This window comes from Meleagris gallopavo, chromosome 8 (genome assembly GCF_905368555.1).
Source record: "Meleagris gallopavo chromosome 8, MGAL_WU_HG_1.1, whole genome shotgun sequence".
Classification (NCBI taxonomy): Eukaryota; Metazoa; Chordata; class Aves; order Galliformes; family Phasianidae; genus Meleagris; species Meleagris gallopavo.
Window position 1 is genome coordinate 30,297,628 of NC_139411.1, and position 24,217 is coordinate 30,321,844.

Below are 24,217 nucleotides of genomic sequence, written 5' to 3' on the forward strand. Positions count from 1 at the left end.
CTTAACTCCAGCCACTTCAAGCTGCACCTGTGCATCAGACTGGGGTAATGCACTAACAGATGGCAGGGGCCACACCAGCAGCTCACTGCTTATATCACTTTAAATAGCATCTAATGTTTCACAGCTTCAGAACAAGGCAGTCGTATACAGTAGTAACTAACTAGGGTAGCTGAAATAAGGCACGTGCTCCTTCATCCCAACAAGTGCTTCAAGTATTTAGTATCACTGCCAATTGCTAACACGTCCACGGAGCAAACACACTCCTGGCTACTGCTTCTGCAACCAGCCGACATTTCTAATGGAGGGCTTCTGTGTTTGTTGTGTTATTGACTTTCCAAAGCATGAGTAGTAGCAAGCTACCAGCCATCCAATGGGATCTTTGCAATGGTGCATGGGAACATAAGGAACCAATATGAATTTTACTTTCTTTTTTTTCTTAGCGGCTGTTCTATTTAGAGTCTATTAACAGCTTTCCAAATTCTCCAAAGGGATCGAAGTTGAACATCCAGCTAGGCTTAAGATTCTTTTAGCCTTATTTTCATCATGGGTAAGTAACACAAAACGTGGTTTTGGTGAGAGACTGCCTTATTTGTGACAAACCTTGAAGTCCTTTGCAGACCAAAAAAAAAAAAAAAAAAAAAAAAAAAAAAAAAAAAAAAAAAAAAAGGCAACAACAAAACCATTGCTTCCAAACCCATTCTTTCCCACGAGATTTCTGTCCAGGACGGAAGGGATTTGCCTCAGAAAAACCTCAGTTTCATTTTTAAGGCTTCCACACTACCACCTTTTAACAACGTGAGTTGGATTTTTGCTTCTTCTAGATTTCAGCCCAGGTTCAGAGAAAGGTAAGATTCTCAAAGATTAACTAAAACAGATAAAGACCAAATTTCAATTTAAGAAGACAGGAAACTTCAGAAATGCAAGCAAGAAGAGAGACAGAAAGTACAGACCAGGAAAGCGTGTTTAAAAGAATATTAGTTTATTTTTTCTTTTTGCTCCAAATTACGAACCAGGAGAAACAGAAAATGGAAGAGGACAGAAGATACCACTATTTGATAGCACATGCAGTTAACAGTCGAGGAGCTCTGAAGGCAGGAGTGCAAGAAACTGGATGCTATTTTCCATGTGAAGCTTATCTTGCCAGGCACCTCCGGCAGCGTGCTGCTACTTACTCATCTGGTTGCTGTCATTCACAAAGTCCTCAGACCCATCATTGTCATCTTCATCATCCCCAGAAGAAAGAGCATCTGCACATTAAAAATAACCAAGACATTAAAAGAGAGTATTTTATAGACAAACAAATATGCTACATCTTATATTATCTACCAAGTTACGTTAGTTGTGCAGAAACTATAGAAAATGCATGAATGCGTGTTCTTACAAAATCCTAACAAAACTAGCTAATAAACCTTAAATGCTACAGAAGCTTCCAAAGAGAGCTCGTTAACTCCAAAAATCTTTGGACTGAAAAAGCTTTGCTTCTCTTTGAGACATTCAGCTGACCAGAACTGAGTGCCTGGAGAGCAATTTGTCTCTAAACAAAGCCACGTAAAAGGATGTAGGACAGCCTTTTTTCTCTTTGGACTGGGGGGAAAAACCTCATATTCATTTTACTGGTTTTATCATCATCATAACAGCAACTCTGTACAATTTAAACCTGTCATGGAGGCATAAAACAGAGGGCTACTCGGCAGCTATTAGTACAGACCCCACGAAGCAGAAGTTGTATATACAAACCAATGCCATTTTAGAATCAGGACAAAGGGGAAAATACCCGAAATACCTCAACTGCAGAACTCAGCTAAACTTTCTGTGCCCAACTGGACTGTTTCAAGTTATATTATTATATATCTTTATATGACATTTTACAGCTTCTACATGCAAAACCTATGTTTAGCTCACTCACCTGTAACATTTACAATGAAGTACAGAGTATCACTGTCTAGGGTCCTAATAGCAGTGCAAGCATAGAGGCCCGAATCTCTGGGTGAAGCATCTTTAATTTGTAAGTACTCCCCAATAATCACTGTCCTATTGTCGGGCCCCAAAGGGACCCCATCCTTAGTCCAACTGATCATGACGGCGTCTTTCAATTGACAGCGCAACTCAAGTGGTTCTCCTGGAAGTGCTGAGTGTACATCTGGCTGAGAGATTTGGTATTTGGTTGGCGGCTCTGCGAAGGTTGAAGGGAAGGAGGAAAAAGAAGAAAGAAGGAAAGGAGAGAATTTCCAACACAAGTCAGTGAAGGCCCTTTTTATCCACAGAAATCACGTTCAATAAAAAGTTTCATCCAGATTAGCCCAGCAACCTGACTTGTAAAACTGAATCACGTGAAGATACAGATAAGCTGCGTTTTCAAAAAAAAATTCACCACACAGAAAACTCATTCCCCTTCGATAGGCCCCTTGTCATGTCCTTTATCTCAGCTGCCACAGAGTCAGAATCCACCCCACAGCCACACCATGCCAACCCCAATGAGATGAGAACTGAACCTAAAGGCACAAAGAGAGCTTGGAGGAGGCAGGAAGAGCTTGAAACAAAAACTTCAGTTTCATATCACAGCTTTTGTGTCTGTAATTCAACATTTATCTGTCCTCGTCTGATTTTAGATTTCGGGTTCTTTCTAAACCTGAAAAGAGCTATTTTAGAGAAAAATAGCCAAGAAAACCACACTAAACTCGTAAACATGAAGTTCCACACACAGCCTATATGGTGCCCTTTAGTTTTCACCTTTTCCAAAGCCTCAACATTTGCTCTCTACACTGCCAACTCTGCTCCAAGCAACAGTAACTTTTTCCTTTTTATTTTCTCCTCTTCATTCCCTACTTTACAACCTCCCCGAGCAGAGCACAGCAGACACCTAGAAACAGAAAACTTCTGAAGGCATGTTTTTCCCAGCCATTCAGAGCAAATCTGCTCATCCATCAGTTCCCTTTTGTAACTAAACATTGAGCGCATCAAACCACAGTCTTTAAAATAAAAATCAAAAAAATCCTTGGAAAATGACATCTGCCTGTAGTTACTACAGCTGCGTCATCCCCATGGGGCAGCTGTATGGGGTGGAGGGACCTCTCCAAGCCACCCCTATGAAGCACCTGGACAGTGCCATGCATTAGGGACTGATTTTGTCACTGGTTTCACCTGACAGCCACAGCATCCCTCTCCCACCAGCCTCCTCCCCTCGTCAAGGCAAAAAAGTAAATATGGGAGAAAAACACGAACACGTTTTCTGCTTGCTCCTGATGGTCACGTCTCCCAGCTGGCTGCCGCTCTCATCCTGACACATGTTCTACACAGACACCAACTGTGCTCCCATGGGTGTGCAAATAAACACAACACACGCTGCTTTCTGTTTGTTGGGAGTCACCCCTTTTAATATTCCCTCAGTGTCCACCCTTGCTTCTAAGAATACCATGCCCTGAAAACCACATTCCTCCCGTGTGCTCATTTCTCACATTGCACGTTCAACAGAGAAGGCTGAAACAAGCGCCAGGTCCAAGCTAGCCATCATGTGGGTGCTTGGTCATGCTGAAGCTCTGTCAGAACCCCATTCATTGGGCTGTTCAATCTTTCGTTCTACTTGAAAGCAGAGAACCCAGTTTGTCCTCCCGCTCATTCGGAAACCACACATTTTCAGGGAGCTGGATGGTAGTTTGCCTGATGCAAAAAGAGACCAGATCCAGGGATGAGCCCCTGCAAAGCTCCTCCCATCTCTTCCCCTGAGGCAAGTGTGTTTTTCAGACAGCTGAAGTGGCACATGTCACAGCAGGGCAGTGGCTGGGAGAACCATTTCAGCAAAACCTGAGCTAGACCGTTTATGGGCACTATAACATTTCACAGATTTAGATTTTATAACTGGGTCTCTGCATTTCCCAAAACTCCATCTCGAAGCCTACAACAAGCCGTTACAATACAGCTTCACATTTTACAAACTCATTCAGTCTTGCTGATGCAGCCAGGAATCCATGGGTCTGCAGTGCAGGTGTTTCACTGAGCGCTGCACTGTGCTGCTCAAACTCTCATTTCCAGAACAAGCATGGGCTGTTGCTGCACATACATCTGTAATAAATACATTTGAGTATACTGGAGAATATTTGTAATACAGAATCCAGTGTCAAAATAAACTTTAAAAAAAAAAAAAAAAGCTGACACTGGCTTGCTAATTTACTTTGACGTTTACTTTGTAAGCACTCCACCTGCAAAGTACATTTCTTTTACAGAGTTTACACTGTGCTGAAAACGTACCCAGAGTCTTTTAAAAGGTCTTTGTCAAAGCCACCATGGGTGAGGACAGCTCAGCCCTCCCCCAAGTGCCTGTGAGGCTGTGCTGAGCAGCACTGGGACACTTGCAGGATGCTCACACAGGTTGCAAGAAAAATCATTTTCTACTTCTCATCCTTGATTTCTAAAATGACTATCCCCAATTTAATTCAACTCTTCCAACACAAATCCAAACTCAAATACAGTTTTAAAAGGAAAACTAGCAGCAAAACATTAAAAAAAAAGAAGAAAAAAAAAAAGTAGGTATTAAGGAATTAGAGTTTAGTAAATGCAATCTTGCTGCATGTCTCTCTCATCAGAGTATCAGAGAAGATCCATCACCGAGCGTTGTCATGAAGTAATGAAGTCATGTTTGGAAATAGTGAGCTCTTTCAGGTGAGCCTTTGTGTTGCCAAACTAGAATGTAGCAGCACTTAAGACTGTCACTTTTTATAATGTTTGCCTATAAACTTTTCCAGTGTGGGTTTGAAATGGTGCCCAAATGCAAACAGAGAACAGGTGGGATTCAGAGGCATTATTAGCCTGTCCAATAGCTTCACAATGAAAATTGATGGGTTCAAACTGTTAACAAATTCCCAGCAGTGCATAAACAGCCATACCCTGCAAAGTCAACTCCCCCGGGACACCACCCCTTCACAAGCCATTTGTACACTGCTCTAAGATTTAGGGACACATTTGCACACTGTATAATAATCACAGCAATGCCGCCCCTGAGGATCACACGAGGATTATTTCCCCACTTGCACATCTTTGCAGCGTACCAAAGAAATGAGCCACGCTCAGCCTTCACTTGCACCCATCCTCTGCTGTTTGGGGCACTGTCTTCTGCAGTTCTTCCAAACCTAAAGATCCTAAGCAAAAAGAACCAGCTACATCTCAGGCAGGAGGAGGGAGGAAATGGCCCAGGAGAGCACGAGCTGCCAAGCAAGGCTTGATGACCTGGCATCACATCTGATGACTCCGTAACGCGTTGATGCTCCTTCTGCCTAAAACTCTATCCCTGAGCCATCCCCATAAACTGCTAGTCATCACCCAACACTTCGTTTGGTGAGCTCTGCACAGCCCAGGATTCCTCTTTTAGGGACTTCACCTGCAAATCCTATAATTGTGGCATCAGTTCCCACTGCAAAGGTGCTTTAACACCTGCCTGTCACCCTTAAAAAACAAACAAACAAAAGGATGTGTAACATTTCTGTTGACATTCTAAAGCACTGGAGGACAAGGCAAGGAACACTGCTTCTGCTATTGTTTACTCCCAGCTACATCCTTATTTGTAATAGTGCTGCAATCAACGTAAGCATATTGAAACTTTATAGGTGGAGCCACTGAACAGCACCCCATGGAAAACTAAGTCCCTGATAAATAAACACATGATGGGAACTTTTTGTTCACCTGCTCACACATGGTCACAGCATGGTTCACGCAATCCAGCCATCAAATGGAGTAAATACTGTTTGTATGAAAGCCACGACCACAACGGAGGACTGAGAACATTCTGAAAGCCCCATTAAATATTATTATGAGGTGCAGAATTCTATTCCAAGTCACATTTCTATTCAAGACTGGTCACTGAAACGAGAGATTTATACTTCCTTAGATTTTAAATAATTATTAATTGTCTCCATTTATTAAAACGTTAACAAAGAGCTGCTTATCTTAAAGCTCAAGGCATTTAGTTACTTAGTTACAGAGCCAAATAATTAAACAATCAGCTAATAGCTAACCCCAGCAAAGATTCTCACACAACTCTCCATAACACAAAAGCCTTAGATCCCATCAAGCCACTTTCGCTTCAAAAGCTTTAGTAAATAACTAAACACTCACTACAGCATGCCCAGAAGGGTCAACAGACCTGACCTGTCACGAATCCAAGAGGTTCATTGCAAAATTGAATGTCCCCATGGGAGATGCCAGGCTGGCAAACACTCCTCCCGCTGCTTCTCCTGCCCTGCTGTTCTTCTGACAATTGCAGAAGATCCAAAACCACTCTGGGTGAGCTACATGGAATGGAAACACTGAACTATGCCTGAAGCAGAATAGCCAAAGACCCCAGCGACTGAGACAAACACCAAAACTTCCTGCTTCTCTGCAGGAGGTAGCCTCTGGAGCTAATGAAAGCCCAGGTATCAACCAGGTTTGCAACCTTCTCATCTCCCTGGTACAAGCCTATGGTACAAGGTGCCAGGCTAATGTTAACAGCAGCTCCATGACTTCTTCTCATAGGATGACAGATAGCAAACTCAACTTACAAAAGCAATGGCCACTTAGCAGAGTGGCCCCTGGCAGCTGTGACTAACTGCTGTTAGCCAACAGGGAACCGAAGTCACAAAGGCTGAGCACGTCTCCTTACACAAAGGGGGACAACACAGTGTTTGCAATTCATCCATCTTTTTCTCTGAAGTCACTGGATTCCCTGCTGTCCTATTTGTGCCGTGCTTATGCCAGCTAGCTGCCAGCTATGCCAGGCTCTGCCTCGGCCAGGAAATCAGGAAGTCTCTGTGCTCTGATAAAATACTTTCCTTTCAAAGCTGTTCATCTTCCTTTCATAATTTTAAAACATAAAAACATCTCCTGTCATTATGAACAGCACTCTAAAGAGCGCAAATCATTTTTTCTCCCCTTCACTGTTTAAAAATAGTAATTGTTCAAATCTGATAGAAACCATACAGGCCTTATAGAAACCTTCACCAAATGCACAGCACCAACAAACAGGGGATACATGTCACAGCTACAAACATAAAGAAGTGGCAGGGCCTAAGTCTTCCCTTCTTGCTTTAAAACAAGCTCCTGGGATGTTCTATTTGAAAACACAGCAACTTCCAAAAACATCATGCAGCAGACTCCAAAATAAACCGAGGTGTTTCTCCTGGCATCTTCTTTAACCCTATTATCCCTGCTCTATAAGGATCGAGTCATCCGATGGTTGCATGGGAGATAAAGCCAGGCAAAAGTTGGGTTGGGGTGAAAATGTGAAGTGCAGAGAGAATCCTTTTGCTCTGGAAGTGAAGACTTGCAAAATGAAGCAAGCATTGCCATGTTATACATGCAGGGTATCCCAGCAAGCGTAGAGCTTCCAGCCACCCTGACCTGCTCTGAACCCACAGCACTGTGCCAATATCCTACTGAGGGTTACATATACCAAGATCATTAAGAAAAATGAAATAAAAGAATTGGCTCCAATTGAAATACTTGCCAATGTCATCACTGCTAAGGGAAAATATTACGTGGCCCTAACTTGTTTTCCTAAGCTTCGAAGACTTAGAAAAACAAATAATTCTGGTGATCAGCAGAGTTCCATCACTTGCAGATCCCTGGGCCAAGAGCAAAGATGCACCAAAAAGTTATCAACAGATGAATACATCTAGCTGCTATGCATCGTGTTCCGTAGCATGCCAGCAGTTTCAGAACTGCAGCACCCTCGGGGAAATTGAACCCCAAGGACCTGTGTCAGGCCCAGCTGGACTGAGCTGTGGGGATAAACTGGACCTCAGCCCCATTTTCCTGTGGTGCCCAAGGTTCTTGAGTTGTTACAGCCCAGCTGTCATGGCTGCAAAGCAGTCATGCTGACACTTCACACCCCATATCCGTGTTTAAAGCAAGCAGACTGCTCCTCAGAAGCAGAAAAAGAAAAAAAAAAAACTGTACGTGTCCAGGCTTTGTACTGAGATTAAGATTCCTACAACTTGTAGCCTGCTTGCTCCTACCTGTCTTTATGGTTGTGATCGTTGAGTTACGGCTGCACAACCACATAACACACATCAAAAATGCCAACTATCACATGCTCATGGGCTTGGCTGTGTGCTTCATGTTTCTGGAAGCCAAGCCAGGGAAGACATGGAGCATGCCAAGTTCAAAGTAAACAGCAGAGAGACCAGCGAGGCCACCTCCTGCTGCTGGGAACGGCCCTGTGATTTCTTCCTGTTTGTCCCAGTTCTTCACGGTCTGCTCCTTACAGGATGAAGACTTCTTTATACAATAGCCAGTGCAAGACATGGTTCCAGACAAGGGACAAAGTAAGAGGCAGTAAAACATCAGCATTAGTATGTCTTCTGCACAAAGGCTTGATAACAAGGGAGAGAGAAATCACCCCCAAGCTTGAATCGCCACACCAAAAACCCTCAAATGATTACACTGCCTTTCAGTATGTCACTGACATGATGAGAAGCTACAGGTCACCTTCAGGATTTGAACCTTTGGTTCCATGCATCAAATTGCACTTCAAGACAAAAACTCCATTAGATGCACAAAGCAACAGAGTTCTGGTCCCTAAGCTAACTGAGAGTACTGGGAAGTACAATATGAATGTAATATATCTGTAACGCAATCTCAAAAATAATTAACTACTGAAGAGTCATTACAGAAGAATCTTCTCATCTATCACACAATACAAAGGGGAAGGAAACGGATCACCTTTTTCCAGAATCTCAAATGAAGAACAGGGGAGAGAAAAAAAAAAAAAAGAAGAAACTTCTATATCATTAAAGTAAAATTCAGGAAGAGGCTGGGATCATTTGCTCGGTGTTTTTACTTTCAGCAACAGCAGAATAAGAAATCTTCCCATATTCTACATACAACCAAGTTAGCAAAGCAATTTAACCAACTTCATTGTCCAGCTTAGTGCTAGAGTTTGCTTGGGAAAGGCTGTTTATTACAGACAGCCTAGGCAAAAGGTATGAGCATATATATTTAGTTGAATAGAGTTTTACTGTTTTCCATATTTTCTTGCATCCATTCTCATCTACAGCTTTTCTCCAGGTCCCTTATTTGCATTTCAAGAGCAGCATAAAAACAAAACAGAACACAGTATAAATCCAGACAATAAAAACACAACCCTACTTCTTTTCCAGGTTTGCCAAAGGCTGTGCTTGGGACTATTACTATTCAACATGTAAAAGTAGTAAATTACAACCAAGAAGTTAAAAATTGCACAATTTCACCTTCGAGCACTAGTTCTGGAGGCTGAGAACATCTATTCAGATTCCCTATAAGCAAGTCAGCAGTTGTTTCTTTTGTACACAATCCCATTTTTACTTGACTATACAAATCCTCTTTAATTTCAGCAGCTCGTCTGGAAGTCTCATCTCGTTTATTCCCCGCTCTGCCACTGAAATTCATCTTCCCCACTTCCTAAGGTGGGATTTGGAGAAAAAAAAAAAAAAAAAAAGACTCTTAACTGATGGTAGTATTTAATCAGCAGGCAGTGGAGCTCTGCAAAGTACGAACCACGTAGCTGGCAGCAAGGAGGAGCGCTGAGCAAGCCCCAGAATCAAAGCCGGGCTGGAGGGCTGCCCTTCCAGGTGCCCCACAAAGGGTTATTCTGAACTTGCAGGCACCAGGGTCACTCGTTATTGTAGCAGCCACTCCTGGGCACTGTGCCATACTAATGGAAGATGGTTCGAATGTTTCTGAATTGTTAGTAGAAGGGCTATTAGCGAGCAGCCACGCACCGCAGATTTATTACAATGCCTCCGTGCTAATCCCGCACGGCTGAAATACCTGTGCTCCCCGGCTGAGTAAACAACATCAGCTGAACCTGGGTACTTCAACACCATAGGATCTAAGCACAGCTATTTTTTTGTGATTAAACAATGCTTAACGCAACCAAGCTCAGGAACTCCTCAACATTTAAACTTTTTTTTTTTTCCCCCCTTTAAATAATTATTAAAAACAGCTGGGTGGCCTAAAGCAGCCTTCACAATTATAAATGTTGCTTTTCTTGAAACAAATTAAACATTGCAACACAGACACTGAGCAGGGCACTTTGCAAACTGGCAGAGCTGGTTGGATGCCCGGCTGTCCCGTCTTGCCAGCTGCTCACCTCGGCCCAGTGGGCTCCTCCAGGCCATCCTAAAGAATATAGTGAACCTTACGTAGTTGTTGTTTTCTTTCTATACCGCATCATTTTATTACGTGCAAGAACTGAGTCGTAGCACGGTGTTCTGATCCACTTCTCTTCCACCCAACCGCGATTTAACCTCCTACGGACACATCCTGCATAGCACAGACTGCTACAGCATCCAGCCTCAAATCCCATTTAAACTTGGCCACAATTTGGACAAGCCCCCCCGGGAGAAAGTCTGAAATGATAACTCCGATGTCACAGAACCCTGTTCCAAACAAAACTAAGAGGGAGAGAAAACAGTGGGGGGAAAAAAAAAAAAAAACACGATTTTCTCCTCCTCAACCAACGTCTCATCCTCTCCCTTTCCTCCTCACCAATCCCCCAGCACACGACACTGCCTACCCCATTAAACTTTCCAAAACGATGCTATTTTCCCCTTGTACAAACTGATTTTCCTTTCCTCTCAGCTTGTGAGGCGAGGCAGCTCGAAATCAGTCAATGTCCCAAACTGATGAGCCAGTTCTTTTGTGGGGGAGGAAAAGCAATAATTACACAGAACTTGCAATGGCATGTGAGGAAGGGAATTAAAGTAGGTCACATCTCCGAGCTCCTCGGCTTCTCTGAGGTTCACCAAATGCTTTCACTACAGTAATTTTAAAAATACAATTAAAATAAAAATAGCATGGAAGCTGCACAGTAGAATTCTGCCAGCACTGAGCTTGCCCTTCTGTCCCTCTCCTTGATATGGATAATGTCATTTGTGAGGCCACAAGCAGTGCAAGGACCTGAGCCAGCACAAACTGAAATCCATGGGGCACATCTCTGTGCTAGGTGCTGGATGCTCTGATCCTCTAAAGCAGGAAGCCAGCGCTCAGTGTTCCTACAAAACAGGGGTTCATCTTATAAAAACACCAGTGATAGTTAAGAGATGAGACAGGACGCACTGAAGATGAACATTACTCACTAAGTTTACCCCACAGGCTCTGTGCTGAGCACTGCCCTGCTCCCCACAGCCATTCCAAGCACAAATTACCACGCTCCGACCAAAAAACGCTCGTATCTGTCCAGGCCTGGGCAAAAAACAGGGAATAAGGTCACACTGCTGCAACACGTCTCATCTTTTCAGACTTGCTTGGGGTTTCTGGCAAATTTTCAGCACAGATTTTGCATTTAACTGCACTGAAATAAGCTCTCTCTTTTAGGTAAGCCAGGTGTGCTACTGCAAGCAGACAAGATGCAACTTGCCTAAGTGAATGATGGTTCTTTTGAAAAAATATGGATTTGTATCACTAAAGAGTGCTGCCTCCAAAAGGGAAAGTCTCTGCTTTCACTGTAAAGCTTCAATCATAAGGACTCACAAAATGCTTCACAGATTAAAATCTGACAGTTAAGGGTTGCTATGTATTTTTCTCACATTTCCTTCTCTACCTAAATTTGATATTCACACTAAGAAAAAAAAGAAAAAAAAAAGGTCTTTGAACTTATTTCCTAAAAGGCAAGCAATCATTCATGCTGAAGCTGGATATAGCCATACACTCATTAAGGGCTATACGACAGTTGTTATTGCAACACCACAATAGTCCATCATCTCATGCATACACAACCTTGCATAACCAGGGCTGTCAGCATTTCCATTGTAAACGCTGCTCTCAAAGGCTTGCAACTTGCCTGTAAAAAATTACGATAGCCTGAAATTCACTGCACATCCTCTGCCAAGGAACAACTATTTCAAAATTAAAACTGTGTTGCCATTGGAGTCAGTCAAAGGAAGAAAAAAAGAAAAAAAAGCTCAGCATGTTTGAAAACCTTCTGGCTCCAAAAAAACACTGAAGGAATCAAATTCCAGAAAATTAGCCCTCCCCCCTACAAAAACACGCACCAAAAAAATATGACTTCTAAATTGGCAGTTAAGTTTGAAATATCCAATTATTTGTGCTGCTTTGCAAAACAGTTGCCATGCTGACCCATTACCAGTTTGCAATGACTACCAACACCAAACATAAATAGCAGCCATGCCTGCAGCCCATCTGCCTGCAGCTCCAGGCCGCGGTGCTGCTGATGGACAGTGGATTTTCAGGGCAGAATGGAAGCACTAAAACCAATTAAATCTGATTACCTGTCCAATTCCCCAGAATCTCACCTAGTAATTTCCTACACTGGGCCAAATAACTTACGGAACTGGATCTGTAAAAGGACATCCAACCCACACCTGAATCTGTGGGGATGGAACATCCCCCTGTAACGGCCTGCAGTAATTACCCCCAGATTTAACTAATCAGTTTGAAGTGTTAATCACAACTTACAAGCGCTTATCTTCTGAAAATTGCAACATTGCAAGGGAATTCTGGTTGGATGCTTTTGCTTTATTTTCCCTACCTGACCCAGAGGTGCATCCAGGCCTTAGAGCCCATAGCATAGAGAGGGCCAGCTGCACCGAGTGTGCACACTGCTCTGGGTGACAGCAGACATCCCACTGCCATGCAGCCCTCCTTCCATCTGCTGCATGGTCATAGAATCATCATAGAATGGTTCCTGAGAGACACCCTGCAGGACCCCATGGCCTCATCAGGTGGGGCACAACACTTAACGAAGCAACCCCAATCAGCTCACCACGCTGTGACTGCCTGCAACGCGACCCTTCAAGCCTGCGGATAAAGCAGTGTGCTTACAAAAAGCTCCATACTCTTCTGGGTACCACACTGAATGTGTTTGGATGCTGTTCAGTGTCCATGAACTGAGACAGAGCTCAGGTGACAAATCTTTGGTCGCTCTGGAGTCCACAGAAGGCATCGCTCACCACGGCTCCTAGCAGATACCCAAACAAGCATTCAGGGCCATTTTAAGCTATGATGTTTTTGTGGGGGGTTTTTTTGTTTTTTGTTTTTTGTTTTTTGTTTTTTTCACAGGACACAGAATTAGGCTGTCCCTTGTGGAAAGCTTAAATCAGTCCTTTGAAATTTGACCTAAATTAAAAGAACTGAAACACGCTGTTGTTGCACCAGGCGAGGGCTCCGAGCGGGCACTCCAAGGCTAGCATCACTGCATGGGGAAGAGGCTAAATTAGCTGCCCAGCAGAACGATAACACACAGCCTGGGCAAGGAAAGGTCAAGGGAGAGCTTGCTATTTATCAAATTTATGTCTAAACTAATTATTCAGTTCACAAAGTAACCCTTCAAGCCATGTGTGCGGTCAAAGCCCTTTTGTAACACTGGCTGTCAAAGGCCTTCACGGGCTGGGTACACAGAAAGAGAATGGCTCCTTTATGCACACTGGGGCAGACTCATTTCTAAATATTTAGAAGCAGAAAGTCTTTGTGCTCCCCGGGATAAAAAAACATATCTGTAAACACTTGATACAAGGCAGAAATCGATTGCTGACAGTCTCCAAACCAGCTCCTACAGGTCCTGCTTCTGCTTACACCACCTCAGCCTTGATCTTGCCATCACAGAATAAGAAAGCAAGCACTGCAACCAATGATAAAGAGACCCAGGACCCAGTCCTTAGTGGGCATCCATGATATCAATATTGACAATATAGTTTACTATGGCTCAAGATTCCCTCTCAGCATGAGCATCTTTACGTGTCCCAGAGTAACAGCGAATGGGCACAGATCAGATCCAGAGCCCGACGCTGTATGAAAGCAGCTCTGAGAAGGGTGCTACCAAAGGGATCAGATATACTGCAGGTAACAAAGCAAAGCACCTCCGTGCATGTGTACACACAGCTATGCAGCTGAATCCCCCGAGAGATGAATACTGCTTGTGCTAAAGCACGTATTTAACTACAGACCCTGAAGAAAGTGGTTGCAATGTCCCTAAAGTTGTGTTTAGCTAGGAGATGACTGTATTTCAACCAGGGGTTATTTATTACAGCCAAAAGAACAAAAGCCACAATCTCAATTCCTGTTAACATTGCATGCAGCTTCTTGAATATTCTGAGTCACTAAGACAATAAAGAACAACAATACAAGCACTTAGCACCAAAAAAAGACAAAATCCAGGGCATGTCCACGAAGGAAGACTAAGGAACAGATCAAAGTATGTCACAAAAGGTCACAGCCCTGGCGACCTTCTCAGCTGGTCCAAAATGTCACTGCTCTAATGACTGCTCAGTCAGCAACCCAACCAAAAGCATACGTTTTTGGAGCACCTGACTGCCTCAAATTAGCTGTGACCAAAAAGTTTGGCATTCACTAAATTAAAAAAATAGTAACAATAAAAGTCAGCTTTGTCTTTGAAGAGATTTTTTAAAAGAGCGTTTTGTTCTCCTTTCAGCACGGAGAGCTTGTGGGTGGCAGTGATGGAACCAATGAAGGTGATTCAGTAAAGAGTGGGTACTTTTTTTTTTTTAGAGAAGGGTTTAACAAAGTACATAAAAGAGGTTTTATTTCCCAAATCTCAGATATAAATCCCACACAATTGCCTGTATTCTACAGCATAAAAGCTCTTATTATACCATTAATATTATACCATTAACTGAGAAGCTCTTTTTCCCCCTTTCTGGTAATGATTCAAGTTCTTACGTCTAAGATCATCTCATGTAAGTTAACATTCCTGCCCAGGGAAGAAGTTTTCAGCAGTTTTTAGCAATTTACACTTCGATTCTCACCCACTGGGTATTCCTCATGGAAGAAGCATATTTTTAAAAGAAAGCTGTTAAGGCATAAGTCAAAAACTTTAATCCTTCTCCCCGCATGATTCATGCAATCACATTCTTACCCATTTACCCCTAAAACTAGTGGACTTCCCTATAAACAGCTCATCTGAAACCAGAATCATCCCTATTTTGTCTCTCCTCTGAAAAGCCAAAAAGGCACCAGATGTGCAATTAACAAATCATACAGTAAGTGGTGATGAGAGTTGAGCTTTCTCAAATTCTCATGTTACCTACAAAAGGGGAAGGGATGAACCAAAGAGGCTTTGCTATCAACAGTCTCTGTCCATGACAGATGACAATATTGCTACACTGCATTAATTTTTTTTTCAGGAATGCTTGCTAGGGAGGAGGGCTCATCGTCTCTAAATAATTTTTCCCCTGCCATCAATAAAAATGTACTTGGAAGAGATTCTAGAAATGCGTTAGCTGGTGACGTCTATTTTTAGAGGCAGTGGATAGAAACAAATACGTTTTGCATGAAAGTAGATTAAATAAAAACAAGGCTGTATCCCTGGACATGGGTAGCAGGACGCGTATAGGCCAAATTCCCCCCAGAAAGTTTGCCGGATGAAATATGGTTTATGGGTTATTACATTGTTTTGACAGCTAATAGAAATGCAATCAGCTCTCCAAATGACAAATAAAACTCTAAGAAGGAAGCCTTGCTTTTCTCCGGGGCGTTCAGCGGGCAGAAACGATCCTATACTCTCATAAAATCACAGTACAAGCAGCTCAGGACAAGAAGAAAAGCAGCCCTTCCTTAGCTCTATAAAGAAAAACACTTTGGGAAGTTTGAGGGTGGGATAACCTAAAAGAACATACCAACAGGTGCAGGCTCAAAGTAGGAGATTTTATCGGAACCTCTCTTTCAGTGCAAAGGTTTCAATTAGTTTTTGCTTTCACAGCAATAATCTCTCCTTGCTATTCAGATCTCATGTGCACTTTCAGACCCTGCGATCCAGACAGCGTACTGATTGTTCTTGGACATTAACAACAATAGGGAAATTTATAGCAACCAGCCACAAACACCAATAGGGCTGTGACACCTGCCTTTGCAGAGTGCCCTGCAAAGCTAAACAATCAGGGCGCGTGATTAAAAACAACTGGCGTTTCTTTTTCCTCCCAGCTTTCCAGGTAGTTCAAATCACAGTGACGTACAGCTACCCAGCAGTGTCCTTTCTTGAGCAATACCTAACAGGTACATAAGCGCAGCAGGTTTCCTTAAAGACCCATTCCTGAAAGCTTTCAGCTGTACACTGTGATTATACAACGCGATGACAGTCCCAAGTGAAATCATTGACACTACTGCTTGCCCAAGATTAAATAAACACATGCTTGCATGAACACAGTCTGCATGTGAATAGGGAAAGTTGGAAAACATAACTCTTGAGGGCAAATCTGTTACTTGCCTTCTATTTACCAACGCACGTAAAGCTGTTAACTTCAATTTCAGATGTTGACGTATTTAAAATTAACTCCTTTTGCAGAATTAAGTACTCTAGAATGATTTACCTTCGGGTTCCAAAGTGGCATCTTCAACAACTAAGTTAAATGACGGTCGAGCCAGGGAAAGTCCAGCCATGGTGACCACCACCAGGCAGATAAGGCAACCCAAATCCCAGCTGACCATCTTTTTAGAGCAAGTTCCTGGTCCGTTTCCATATCTCCATGTGGACTTTAATCCCATCTGAGCACCTCTACAGGAGCATGGACAGAACGCAGTGCCTTCGGCCAGGGCAATCCCTCCTCACCGGGAACGGCGGCGGCTGCAGGGAGAGAGATTAAATGCTGTCAGCAAAACCATCCTACATGCAAACCGAAAAACCCCACAAAGCCCCAAACAGAGCTGAGGAGAAGAGGGGAGGAGGAGGAGGAGGATGGGAAAAATACTTTTCCAGCTTCAAGTATATGTGAAAAGTGAGTGACTTTTCATTTTCTGTTAGCAGTTTCCATCATCACCCGAGGTGTAACCAAGTCCTCCTTGTTTTCACAAAATCACTTCTCAGCACGTATTTAGAGAGCTATTTTACTGACAGAAAAAATATACAGTTTAAAAAAAATAATAAAGGCGCACACATGTACAGACACATAACCTGTAATGCTGCAAAATTACCACAATTATACAAATTATATTCTTGTTATTGTTTGAAGGTTTATGTAAGTTTTTTCATTCCCTCACCGAGGCAGCTCTGCAGGCAGCTGAAGTTTCAATAATTCAGTAGTTTTCCACTATAATAACAGTTGAAAAACACTCCGTAGGCTCAGACAGCCCATAAAACCTCACTTTGCCTCAACAATTCCAGCTCTCCTATAGGTGTACCCTATTCCACCTCAGTTCAGTGCCTTTTAACATCTGAGCGCCCCATGCAGGTAACAGGGACCCATCTTCACAGAGGTACTGGTTAACTACGCTGCGTTCCAGCAATTGAAAGCCATATAAACCTGGGCAGGAATTGCACACAAGACCTCCCCAGCATCAATTACACATGCTCAACTGTACAGCACACACACACACGAACACAAGCATCCTCTTTTCAAAGGTCTTCATTAATACATGTTTCAGATAGAAGTTCATTTCATTCCCGTAAAATTAATTTCAATAGGTGAAGCTAAATGAATTTCAATAGATGGAGCTGACTATTTTGTTAGCACTGCCATGGGCTGATGGAAGAGAGATGAGAAGCAGTGCCAAAGATACTTTGGGGACCTCACAAGCACCACACCAAGATCATCCTCACAGGGTGACCCAACAGCTCACCCTGACAACTACACTGTATTCTCCCCCCAAAAAGTACAAGGTGGTACACCACTGTCAATGGATAAATCAAGCAAGCCGTTCAAATCAGCCAACAATTCATCTCAGAAGTAATGAGACACAACTGAAGCTTAGAAGCACTGGTCTTGGGGAAAGAATAGCATAAAACCTCTTTTGTCCCCTCCCGCCCCCATCCTTAAATAGAGGAGGAAAAAAGAAGCCTGAGCTGCAGTACCACAGCGTGCAGAACTCAGCAAAACAAACAAAAACAAACCTTCTCCCTTTATGGAGTCCAGCATTAAGGAGTGAATTCAGACTTCTTCAACCTCTAGCTCAGGGCTGGAACCCAACCCCAGCTCCCAGCACGGAGGACAGGCATTCTGCAGGGCACCCTTGGAACTCCCAGGGTCAGCAGAAGCAGATTTTAGAAGAGATCAAGTTGGGGAAACGGTTCATACACAGCATTTCAGATGAACCTCTGACGCTCTGGGGCAATCTTTTCCCATCCCAGCTCAATGCGCCGTTGGTCCTTCAGAGATTGAAGCAGAGCATGAGACCACAAGCGCGCAACTGTTCCACCTCCAGCTGAACCACCACCAGACCACTTCACAGACACTGGAGAAGAGCCCACAGAGCACCTTCCTATGAGAGGGCAATGCAGGTGTGGAGCTGAAGTTCTGCCCCCAGGACGGGTCCCAGCCTCTGACTCACAGCCCCACGGCCCCAGCTCTGCAGCTCAGTTTATCCAGCTGTAAAGCAGGTATAAATCCTAATTAACAGGCTGGAGGTAAAGCTAATTTAATTTCCATAAATCATCCTGTAAAGCCTGATTAAAGGCTATGTATATAAATGCAAAGCTTAACCATATTTTTGCAAAAAGAAAACATACCAGAACGCTAGCATACATCCCAGACTTTTTTCTAAACAGCGTTAATCCCACCTACAATTCAGCAGCACAGGACTTTCAGGCTGCATTCAATGCCATTTAGAGAGTGTGCCTGGTCCTGCCCCAGCGCCCATCCCGAATGGCAGCCCAAGGCCACCTGACAGTACTGCTCACCTGGAGGCGGCTGCCAGCTCCTGCACTGAGCATCCAACAGCAGCACGGAGGGACTCTTCCTCCGCAGGGCAACACCAAATTCAAAGCAGAGGCTCAAAATAGTGCAGCAAAGCAACGGTCCATCCACAGAACCCAACTCTACAATCACAGGTCGAGTGCTGCCCGTTCCCAAATCGAGCAGAGTCCAACGAAGACAAAACGAACCCAAATTCTTTTCATAGTTTGATAGCCACAGTCACCAGGGGACGGATCCCTGGAAGGACCTCCTGTGCTGGGTAATTATGTACCTCTATCTCAATGTTTGGAACACAGCCCCAGCATGCTTTTTGGCCTCCACAATTCTGGCTTCCTGACTACAATACCATAATCCCTCCTGGAGTCTCAGACTCAGTGAAAGCCACACGTAGTGTTTATTTTTCCCCTTGAAAGGGAACTCTGTCTCTCCTCTCAGCCTACACTTCGGGGAGGAGTTGTCAGCCCCCAATGATTGATGGCTCTCCTTGCCACTCGCTCATCAAGTCAATTTTCACCTCGTCACATACCTGCCCAAATTTCTGTGCCAAACTGACGAGCATGGGAACGCAGACTGGTTTGGGAGCCCAACCAAATTCCTCCAAGCTCTCCTCCACTTCGAGCACACTCGCGCACAAACAAGTAGTTCTTGTTCAGCAGTGGCATTAATTAAATTCAACGCTCAGCGTTCTTTTTAATCTACTCCCATTGTTGTTTATAAGATGTTTATCACTCCCCAGGGAGAGTCCAATTTGTAGAGCATGTTAACCAAATCAATACGCTGCTCATCGGGCAGCTCTTAGCAGTGCTCTCTATTAGGTGGGGAATAGCGAAATCTGAATGAAATACGGACCTTCCCCCAGTGCCAGCACCCAGCAGCCTTGCCCACAACCATCCATGCACACCGAGCTCCCCGACCAGCGCCGATGCGTTTAAATACCGACACCTATTTATACAGAGATGCAGCCATACGTACGCACGCGTCTCCATCCCCGCGCAAATCTGAGCATCACAGCTATTAAACATTAATTCTGGACGACTAATGGGAACCGGCTGGCAGCCTCCGTACTTTCGCATTGTTTGAACTTCTTTCATTCGCTTTCCAAGACTATCCTGTTTTTCTCAAGTCTTTTACCACTAAGAGATGAGGAGGGGGGAAAAAAAAATCTGCATTTTAATTGACATTCCAGAGAGAGAGAGAGAAGTCCAGAGGCTGTTGATTGCTGTCTATTCAGCCCAAACAGGCTTTTCAGATGAAAATGAGTAAAGGCTAGTGGAAGATTTACAGGGATTTGGTACAAAGGAGACAATGAAGTTTTAAATGTTGATAGCGTTTCACACCGACCGCATAATGGCTCACTGTTTGAACGCGCCGTTTTGCATTTAAACCTATATATCACCGAGGATTTCTTTTTTTTTTTTCTTTCCCGGTGCGGGACGGGGGCGGTTCCGCCGAGCATCGCTCCGTGGGGAGCTCCCGAGAGGGCCTCTGCCCTCAGACCCGCTGTCACCGTCCCCTAAAGGTTTCGCCGCACCGGACGGGACCGCAGTCCGAGCCGCGGGGGGAGCGCAGCATCCCGAGCCTCCCCGTCCCGTCGGGAGCGCCGCGAGCCCTCGCCTCCTCGCCTTCACCCCATCTCCCCCTCCTCCCCACCCCGGCCGTGCCATTACCTGCAGCCGAAGGACTCCGCGGGAAGGCTCCGCCGAGGCGAGGCGCCGAGCGGCGGCTCCGCGGGACCGGGGGGGAACGAAGCGCTCCGCGGCCGCGCTCACTCGGCGGGTAGCCCCGGCGGGGCGGGCTGGGGGCCCCGCAGGGCAGCGCGGCGCATCCCCCGCGGGGCGCGGGGCTGGCGGCGGCGGGGCGGCGAGGCAGGAGCCCGCCCGGCGTCCCGTCCCGTCCCCTCGCTGCGCTGCGGCGCTACCGCCTCACAGGGGCGAGCCCGCCGTGCCCGGCGCCAGCAGCCTCCTCCCCCGCGCGGGCATCGCCGCGGGTCCCGCTCCGCTCCATCCAGCCGCCCTCCCCGTGCCGCCGCAGCTTTGTCAAGTCGACAACCCCCCTCCTTTTTTTTTTTTTTTTTTTCCCCTCTTTTTCCTCCTCCCTCCCTGCCTGCCTCCCTCCCTCTCTCTCACTCCACACGCTCCTCCGACTCCTTCCTCCCTCCTCCCCTGGTCACTCCCCCCACTGCAACCCGAGCCGTTTCCTGGACGGCGCTGCTCGGCTCTGCCAATCGCTGCGGCCGCGGTACGGAGCCCCTGCCCCCGCCGCCCAACCCGGCCCGCAGCGCTGCGCCCTCGGTCCCGGCTCCTGCCCGGCTCCGGTCGCGGGCATTGCTCGGCCCGGCGGGGAGGGCGAGGCGGCCGCCCCCAGCCCGCACGCAGCCCTCACGCCCTGCCGACACCCGCACTCCTCCCGGTACCACCGCCGCCACCTGACTGCGAGGGTGGTACCCGGCAGGGTTTGGGGATCCTGAGGGGTTACTGGTGACACCCAGCAAACACCGCCTGTATGCACAGCGTGGGGTCGGCTGTGCGTGTGGGTGATGTTCGAGAGCAGCGGCGGTGCCCGCAGAAGGACGGCTGTCGGGTAGTTCTGCACACACTTATTTAAGGCGGTGCATAATATCGGTATCTAAAATTGAGCATGACTTAATAAAGCTTTTACTTTAGATACCATTAACTAAAAGGTTGCTCTTTAGAATCAGCCTGACAACTGAATCGATAAATGCTGCTCGCCTCAAATTAAATCAGTGCTGATCAATGTAACGTTACTTTATGTGAGCGCAGCTCTGCTGTCCACTGGATCTGTTCTGTGCAATATTGATTGGAGGCTCTCGTGGACTGCCGCCGCACAGCAGTGCTGCTCTGTATTTACACACTTTCAAGCACCGAAAGCTGAAAACAAGTTTTGTGTGCACCGTGTGCTTACCTCCCAAATAGTGCTTTCCCACTGCCACCAGCAGCAGCGAGGGGCAGCAGATGAATTTGTAGCCCATTAGAAGCACAGCTTTCATTCTTATTTTGTTGCTGCTGTTCCTAAAGCAAGAGACATTTCAATGTTCTAGTTGAGGAGCTGCAATGTCACAGTCCAGATCTCTTTTTTTTTTTTTACCCCAGCTCCAGGCATGTCCACTGCCCTTTGAAAACACCCTTTAATGCATTCTCACATAAATTATTGCCCGACACAGGAAGCTGCAATACCTTTCCCCATTCATCGGTATCTTTGCATGCTCTGAAAGAAAAGGAAGCATTCCACTAAAAATGACAAATCAGAACACCTATCCCCAATGTCTGGAAGCACTTGTCAGAATTTATTCTTTTTCGGGATGAAAAGATAGCAGTCTATCAATGGCACCCTATTCTCTCCAAGGAGCCTCATTCTCCTAAAGTGGCCCACAGCGGCCGGAGTCCTCCATCTGAGAAAAGCAGAAGCATGTTTGGAATTAAAAAGGGGGGGGGGGGGGGTGCAGGGGGGATCAATTCTGTCATCATATTTAGGCTTCAAGAGATCTCAGTGGGCCCAGGGAGCCTTTCACAGCAGCGAGGCCGCTGAATGAGGGCATAATCTCTTTACAGTTTTTTCCTCCTCCTCTCAAAGTGGCTGGGATCCTTTTTGTGAGCCCTCCTGCACGTGAATGGTGTGGCTAATAAGCCTATTAATGAGGTTCCACAGAGGAGTGTGAATAGGTAAATAAGCCCCAATCTGTTGAGGTTCAGGAGCAAGGGCAGTAAAGCCATCACGAACTAAAGGTGACAGTTTGAACTGGAATAGGAACAACAGCTCCAGGTTTCAGGCGAAAGAAAGGACAGACAAGGCGCGCATTCAGACTCCTTCTACCCCCTACCGAGTTCTATTTTCTTCCCCATTCTTCCTCCTTTATAAAATGTCTTGAGTAGTCACCCCTTTTTTCAAAAGCTCTTGAGACGTCCTTTTTCATCCTGGCAATGATACATCAATAGGGAGGAAGGAAAATGAGGACACCAATGCTCCTTTGCGCCGCTACTTTCAAAAGCGCCAGCGGTGCCGTCCCCGCGCACACGGAGGCGGGGGGGGGGGGAGGAGAAAGCAAGTTAAATTGAATCTTTCAGAGCTGCCAGCCCTTTGTCACCGCTGTCAGCTGGGCCGCGGGTCCCACCCGAAGGCAGCGGCGGTGCGGGGCAGCGCGGCGCTCCCAGCTGCGGGGCACAGCCGGGCCGGAGAGCCGGGGATGCTCTCACACGGTGCGGCCCCGCGCTGGGAACGTGCCGGACTCCGTGGTGCCGGAGCCCAACTCTAGAACGGAACCGAAGCGGAAAACAAAGAACTTGTGTCTGTTGAGAGGTGAGGTGAGGCAGGAGGCTAATTCCGTGGAGCAACGTGGGAAAAGCCACCTTAGAAAGAAGCGCAAGGCAAAGCTGCTGAGAGCTCCTCTGCTCGGCTCTTCGCAGCCTCCCTGAGAGGTGAAGTCAGGAGATGTGCTCCTCCACGGAGCTGCAGTGAAGCGCAAGGCACGGCTCCGCGCAGCGCAGCGAGCGCTCCTCCAATACCAACCCGCCCTCCAGGCTCGCTACGTGCCACGTCTCTATCGGATGGAAACAGAAATAGTACAGAGAACAAAGAAAAAGGGAATCCAACCAAGAAAAAAATAAAAAGAAAGAAGAGAGGAAGACGAATAAAGTAAAAAAAAAAAAAAAAAAAAAAAAAAGAAAGAAGAAAAGGCCACACATTAAAGCTCTACAGGATTACAGGGAAAAATCACCTGCAACCCAACCGAGCCATGCACATGATCGAGGGCTCAGCTACTCCACAGAGGACAATGGGAAAGCAACATTTCTTCCCTGTTATTTTGGTCCACTCTAAAATTTCTTCTTGACCCTGCTGGATACAAGTAAATATTTGTCCAAGATATATTTTCTTTGAAGTTCTTCTACAGCTAAGTGCCCAAACCCAAACTTTGGCAGCTAAAATATTTACCTGGTTTTACAAAGTATTTCACAGACTCACAGAATGGCTTGGGTTGGAACTCCAAGGATCACTACATTCCAAACCCCTGCCACAGGCAGGGCCATCAACCTCCATATCTAACACTAGACCAGGCTGTCCAAGGCCCCATCCAAGCTGGCCTTGAACACCTCCAGAGACAGGGCATCCACAACCTCTCTGGGCCCTTCCCTGGTACCAGCAAACAGTTTTTTAGGATGCCAAAACAAACCACTTCTGAAAATCTGGGCTCAGTAGCTCACATTCTTTTCAAAGGTAGGCGAAGTTGCTCCACGCGTTTGTCAGAGACTTGGGGGAAAATAATTTCATGCTGTTGTAAAAATGAGTCCATTCTAATGTTAAAAACTGCCACTTCCATCACCAATCCTTGCTGCTGTTATTTCAAGATGCTGCTAAATGAAAAAACAAAGATTTATTTAAAGTAAATAGACCCAGTAATTACCCATGAAAGTGTAAACCATTGGCTCCCAAGTTCTTTTGCAGCAAAACTTGTATGGGAACAGAGTTTTCATAAAGGAACTGTTTTACAACAACCAAACTCATTTTGGTTTGATCTCCCTCTCCATTGTGCACAACAGAATCTGAGAGAAATGCCAGGCAGATGGAGAAAAGAGTTCTTCACCACTGTGCAC

At 45.5% G+C, this 24,217-nt stretch overlaps 1 protein-coding gene across 11 annotated transcripts in view; it reads right to left on the reverse strand.

Annotated features, from left to right (window-relative positions):
* Positions 1–20,418, reverse strand: part of FGFR2 (fibroblast growth factor receptor 2) — a 76,871-nt gene extending 56,453 nt beyond the window's left edge. For 4 of the 11 annotated variants that reach the window (XM_085230244.1, XM_085230241.1, XM_085230242.1 and 1 more), the window contains exons 1-4: positions 20,279–20,418; positions 16,293–16,546; positions 1,907–2,173; positions 1,173–1,247 (exon numbers count right to left, since the gene is read on the reverse strand). In XM_085230244.1, coding sequence (XP_085086370.1) covers positions 1,173–1,247; positions 1,907–2,173; positions 16,293–16,467 — 517 coding nt within the window. In that variant the 5' untranslated portion in view covers positions 16,468–16,546; positions 20,279–20,418. Of the gene's footprint in view, positions 1–1,172; positions 1,248–1,906; positions 2,174–16,292; positions 16,547–17,809; positions 17,992–18,595; positions 19,384–20,278 lie in introns of those variants that run through there. The other 7 variants (XM_085230248.1, XM_085230249.1, XM_085230247.1 and 4 more) reach the window with 4 other exon arrangements.
* Positions 20,419–24,217: the final 3,799 nt, after the last annotated feature.